This window comes from Prunus mume, linkage group LG1, assembly GCF_029339155.1.
Source record: "Prunus mume cultivar Tortuosa linkage group LG1, ASM2933915v1, whole genome shotgun sequence".
NCBI classification, from domain to species: Eukaryota; Viridiplantae; Streptophyta; class Magnoliopsida; order Rosales; family Rosaceae; genus Prunus; species Prunus mume.
In genome coordinates, this window is record NC_142698.1 from 27,057,152 (window position 1) to 27,063,151 (window position 6,000).

General features: G+C 38.1%; 1 protein-coding gene across 1 annotated transcript; it reads left to right on the forward strand.

Annotated features, from left to right (window-relative positions):
• The first annotated feature begins 1,160 nt into the window (after positions 1-1,160).
• On the forward strand, positions 1,161-5,498 carry LOC103324341 (uncharacterized). Its single transcript, XM_008226392.3, has 6 exons — positions 1,161-1,802; positions 2,510-2,707; positions 2,805-3,044; positions 3,619-3,836; positions 4,287-4,541; positions 4,937-5,498. The coding sequence occupies exons 1-6, from the start codon at positions 1,370-1,372 to the stop codon at positions 5,210-5,212; spliced, it is 1,620 nt and encodes a 539-aa protein (XP_008224614.2). The 5' UTR covers positions 1,161-1,369; the 3' UTR covers positions 5,213-5,498.
• Positions 5,499-6,000: the final 502 nt, after the last annotated feature.

The following is a 6,000-nucleotide window of genomic DNA, read 5'->3' on the forward strand; positions in this document are numbered from 1 at the left end:
ATATTGGAGAGAGTGAGAGATGGATACCAAGAGAAGAGTGAAGAGAACAACCTGTGGAGAAGAACCCTATGGAGAATAAGATGAAAAGAGCGTCTAATTTTTCTCGTAGAACAAGTGTTCTTTTTCCTTAGCTGTATAATTAGGTGTGTATTATCTAAACCAAGGTGTGTGAGTTGTATTAGTTAGTCAGGTAAGGAGAGTATTAAAAGCTCAACCCGTATAAAATAGTCGGGTAATTAAATAATACAAGTTGGCACCAAACACCTGATATAAACTATTTACTTATATCCAAAATCTAATACGATGTGCCAAACAAGCCCTTAGCTTGTGTGCACCAAAATGTCGTCGTCTTACTTTTCGGTACCCCTCCTCTATTTTCAATTATTCATTAGCACATAACATTCCATAAAACAAAAACCGAAGAAGAAAAAAAGGTTAATTATTAGGCACAAGTCACGGAATAAACTTACCAGAAACAAAGAAGAAAAAAAGACGATAAAACAAAAAGTTTGTATCCTTTTTTAATCTTTTCGATGACGTGGCGGGCGCTGGCACTGAAAGAAGAACGAGAGAGAGAGAGAGAGAGAGAGAGAGAGAACGAAGGTCGTTACTGCGCAACAACCGCCACTTCCACGTACTGTCGTCTCGACGTGGGTTAATCTCCACCGTCGATCTCATCCTCCACACCCAGTCCCTGTCCCACCACAAATTCCCATTCCCCACTGCCCACGACACCAGATCCCACGCGATCCAAAAACAAGCAATAAAAAATTAAAATAAACAAAAAAGAAAAAAAAAGTTGGAGAATAAATATTTTTTTCTTCTTCAAGTTTTGTAGTGGTTATAACAACATTTACCTAGCAAGGAGCTTCTAGTTAAAGGGATTGAGCATTTATCTTTTGACTCGAGGTCCTAATTTCGATTAATCTCTTTATTAATAATATTGCTTATATTTCTATAGAGGTGGTTTTGTATTTAAATTTCTCTTCTCTGTATTTAAAAAAGAAATTTCATTCGAGTAGAGTATAGTTTAGTTGGTTGAGTTCTTCTAATTCTGTCAATACGGACAGAAATTCAAAGCCCCGCACACCTCATTGAATATTTGTGTAAATACCCTCTTTTAAAAAATCCTTATGTGCCAAAATAAAAAACGAAAATTCCAATGCAACTGCAACGAACCAAAAGGCACCTCCCTCCTTTCTCACTCAACTTTTTACACTCTTTCTTTGTCAACCTTTTAGTCCAGACCTCATTTTCTCCCACATTTCCTTTTTCTTAAATTTTTCTTCTTCAATGTAATAAAAATCACTCCACGCTCTTTTCAACTCTTAATTTTCCGTTTTCTTTGTTCGCCACAATTGCTGTCTTTATGTCGGGGCCGGATTCTGGACCCGAGTTCTTTGCGGGTCGGCCCAGGCCATGGCGACCCGACGATCTTCTAAACAGCAACAGCAACACGGAGAGAGCAGCGTACGGCGTCGTTCCGGGGGTTGTGGGTGCCAATGCGAGCGAGCCGGTGCCGCCGGAGACGGTGGGAGGGCTTGTGCGGGAGTTTTCAAAAGCGGCGGCGGAGATGGCCGTGGAGTTCGGGAAAGGGTGCAGGGATATAGTGCGGCAGAGCCTAGGGAATCGCGACTCTGTATTGGTCAGAAGCTTCGGGAAGGTCAGGGACTCGTACTTGGGGAAGATAGTGACGCGGCTTCGCGGGAAATTGAGGTTCATCAACGAGTATTTGCCTGAAGATAAGGAGCCGCTTCATGCTTGGTCTGTGATTGTGTTCGTCTCGTTTCTTGCATTTGCAGGTGCGTGAGAGTGTGTGTGTGGTTTGATGTGTTGTGTTTGGTTGGTGAGAAAATGTGGGCGGAAAGAAACGAGCTTTTGCGGTAGTTTATAATTTATGCTCTGTTTGGTTGCTGAGAAACTTCAGGACTAATAGTTTATTTATTTATTTATAGGTTATGCTTGTTATGCGTTTTGAAATTTTGGTAAATCTGAAAATTTTTGGGACATCAAAATGTTTCAGCAGAAAAGGTGTGACTCAAGTTTTTGTTCTGTTTTTCGAAACGTTTTCTTGTGTTTGGTTGATGAGAAAATGAAGGAAATAGGACTTTAAATTTCACTGTTCACGATTTTTATTTATTCAGTTTTCTGGACTCGTTTTAGCTTACAAATGGATCCTTGAAAACTACATGATCTAATTCCTTTCTCGACAACCAAACATAATATTTTGGAAATCTTGGAAATGTTCTGCGAAAAGCTTCATACAACATATCTGATCTCAAAGTGGTCAAAATTTATCATACCCAATTAACTTTAGTACAAATATTTTAATTTTAACATTTGAAACTTGAAATTTCATTTCCACCATTCTTACATGTAGAATGCGTGCTCCTGTTAGTCAGATTATTCATGAGATCTTTTTTGTTTATTGTTGTGTTTTATTTCCCAAGTATAATTGGGTCTTTAAAATAAGTATGCATCTTGCTGACATGGGTTTACAAATTTCCAGCATTGTATGTGAATAGCGAAGGTACTGTTTCCACTCCCACCCCTGAGATAAAGAAGATATACATTCATCCTCCCAGTGCTGCTCGCATAATGCTTCCAGATGGAAGATACATAGCATACAAGGAGCAAGGTGTTCTAGCAGACAGAGCTAGATTTTCAATCATTGCTCCACATTCTTTCCTATCATCCCGGCTTGCAGGTCCTATATTTTAGATGTTTATCTACTTCACTACCTTTTTTGTTTAATGCACAATGCACTTTCTTAGTTTTGTTTGTATCATTCTTTTGAAAATTAGGAATACCTGGACTTAAGGCTTCTCTATTGGAAGAGTTTGGCGTTCGCTTATTGTCATATGATCTTCCTGGTTTTGGAGAGAGTGATCCTCATCCCAACAGAAATCTCGAATCTTCAGCAATAGATATGTTGCTCTTAGCTGATGCTGTTGGTATTAATGACAAGTTTTGGGTTGTGGGATACTCGAGCGGAAGCATGCATGCCTGGGCAGCACTCAGATACATTCCTGATAGACTTGCAGGTATCAATGTCTCTCTTCTATACAATGTTTCTATGACAACGCTTTTTTCCAAGTACTGCAAATGTTTCCAAAAAAAATAAAAAATTAGCAAAGAAGAGGTAAAAATATGGGCACACTGTACTTTGATTCTTCGAGTGTCATCGCTTCGAAGGAATATCTGTGCTGGTAGTCTCATCTCAAGTACTATTTATTATGGTAATGACCTTGAGTTTTGCAATGTAGCCTGAAATTTATGATTTTCATGCAAGAAGTAATAGCTTGAAGATTTCTACGTTTACCTGGGTGAGATGTTGCTAGGTTTTTGTAACCAACATTAACATCTAATAGCCTGATCTAGCAAGAAGTCAATTCCTATATGGATGATAAGTCTTTGATTAAACCGATATTTCATGTTGATTAAACTTATAGGTGTGTTCTACAAGATTTTATGATCATTTAGAATTTTATCTGGTAACAAAATTTTGATGCCTCTCATGTACTGTGTAATGAATAAAATATTTTGGAGGAAATTAGGATCTCTGCTGTATTTTGTCCAAAAGCATTTTTTCATGATCCATAGCGGTCTAACTTGCAGGTGCTGCCATGTTTGCTCCAATGGTTAATCCATATGATTCAATCATGACTAGGGAAGAGAGACGTAGAACCTGGGAGAAGTGGGCGCGAAGCAGAAATTTTTTGTACTTTTTAGCTAGGAGGTTTCCTAGATTTCTTTCGTACTTCTATCACAGAAGCTTCTTATCTGGAAAGCATGGCCAAATTGATAAATGGCTGTCATTGTCACTGGGGAGGAGGGTGAGGACATTATCATCATTCTGTTTACAGATTGGAACATTTGGAAATTTGGCAATTAGATTTTAAATTATTACACCAACTCATAAGTTCCTCTTATATGTAACTATGTATATGGACACGTAATCTGATCTTGGAGGTCTTCTCTTGTAACAATGAAGAAATAATATCAAGGTTGATCTCTCACACGTCGCAGTGCAGTATTCTAAAAATGTACCAAAGTTCATCTACAGTTGTTCATCCAAATTTTTTTAAAACATCTTCTCCTGGTAGATCTGGAATATAATGCATAGATAATTTGTTAGAAGCTTGGTTCGCATGTCATTCTAATTCCATAGTTTAGCTCTCGTTTCTCTGTGTTTTACTTTTGGAATCATTGAATGATCACAATGAGACTATTATTTAACCTTTGAATTCTCATTGAATGTTTTTGTTGTTGCTGAGATTCTCCAGGACAAAGCTTTAATTGAGGACCCAATCTATGAAGAGTTCTGGCAAAGGGATTTGGAAGAATCAATTAGGCAGGGAAATGTGAAACCGTTTGTGGAGGAAGCTGTTTTGCAAGTGTCAAACTGGGGTTTCAGCCTTGCAGACCTGAAATTGCAGAAGAAACAACAGGGGAAAGGCGTGCTCAATTGGCTTAAGTCTCTGCTCAGCGCAGCTCAGGAGGAATACATTGGCTTCCTTGGCCCTATACACATATGGCAGGTCAGAAGCATCTCCATTGTAACATGTTTGTTTCAGCTAATCAATTATTTACTGCTAAGATACTTGCAATATTTTGCAAGAAGACCAGGTTAAATGTTGAGTAGAATTGTAGAAAAACCAAAATCAGCCATTTGACAGGGATTATTCTGATTGAGTTTCTTCCCCTCTAATTTAAAACGTTACACAACTTTCGCTAAGTTCGTCAAGAACAGATTTCTGCTAACATACTCTTAGACATATTGCTGGAGATAGTTTCCTTGTAACCACAACGAATCTCAAAGCAGTAAATGGCTTCAGTCAAATTACACACAGGCCTTTATTATTGCTTATCTGAGGTATCAATTTTCTGTGAAATAAGATATTAATTAAGACCATTTTCCTCCAATGTTTGACAGGGGATGGATGATAAGGTGGTCCCACCGTCAATGACTGATTTCGTGCACCGGATTTTACCAGGAGTTGCAGTACATAAGCTCCCATACGAGGGCCATTTCACCTATATCTACTTCTGTGATGAATGCCATCGACAGATATTCACTACACTCTTTGGAACACCACAAGGGCCACTGGACATTACAATAGAAGTGGATCAAAGTACTCTTGAAGGTAATACTGAAGAACAGGAAGAAGTAGCACTTGGTGATTCTGTTCCGGCACAGGCCGAGACATGATTTATTCTAAGTTTACGTCAGAGGTACAATGTATATACCATAGGTTGCTACGTTACTTGTAGTGTGGAAAAAAACAAAGAAAGGGAAAAAAAATAAAAATAAAAAGAAAAGTTAAACATCATGTTAGTTCTCTTGTTTAAAGTTTTGAGCTGTTTATCTCAAAACAAAATAAAACAAAAAAAGTTTTGAGCTGTTATGGGGTTTCCCGGTGGAGCATGACCTTTGGGGTAAGTGTTGTCCAGAACAAAAATATACAAAGAAATCCAATCATTCTGATTTTCAATTATTGATTGAGTTTGGTGATTGATGCCACTTCACGCAAAGAAATAACATCTCTTATGTGACCCTACTAATCATATTTGGGTTATTTTGCGCTTCACGTATGGTCATAATGGGCTTGACAGTTTGCGAGCCTTTACATTTACCGTGCATTTAGTCGAATTTCTCTACATCTAGATCGTTTTGAATTTCGTTTTAAATTTTATGTATTTTTTTTTTTTTCTTTTAAATTCATTACATATTTTTATGTTATTTGGCCATATGGGGTAAACATTCTGTCCATGTCAGCAAAGAACGAACACATAGGTGCCACCTAGGCAAACTTAACCCTAATTAATTAATTAATTAGTAGAGTTATTTTGGCCAAGTACGCCCAACCCCGAACCTCTAAGAGCATTTCCAAAGCAGGATCCAATTTCCCGAACCCGAGATTTAACCTGCGGAGACCCGGCATCAACCCCATGCGGGTTCACTCTTAAATCTATGTCCTCGTTACGAGAGAGGATTAG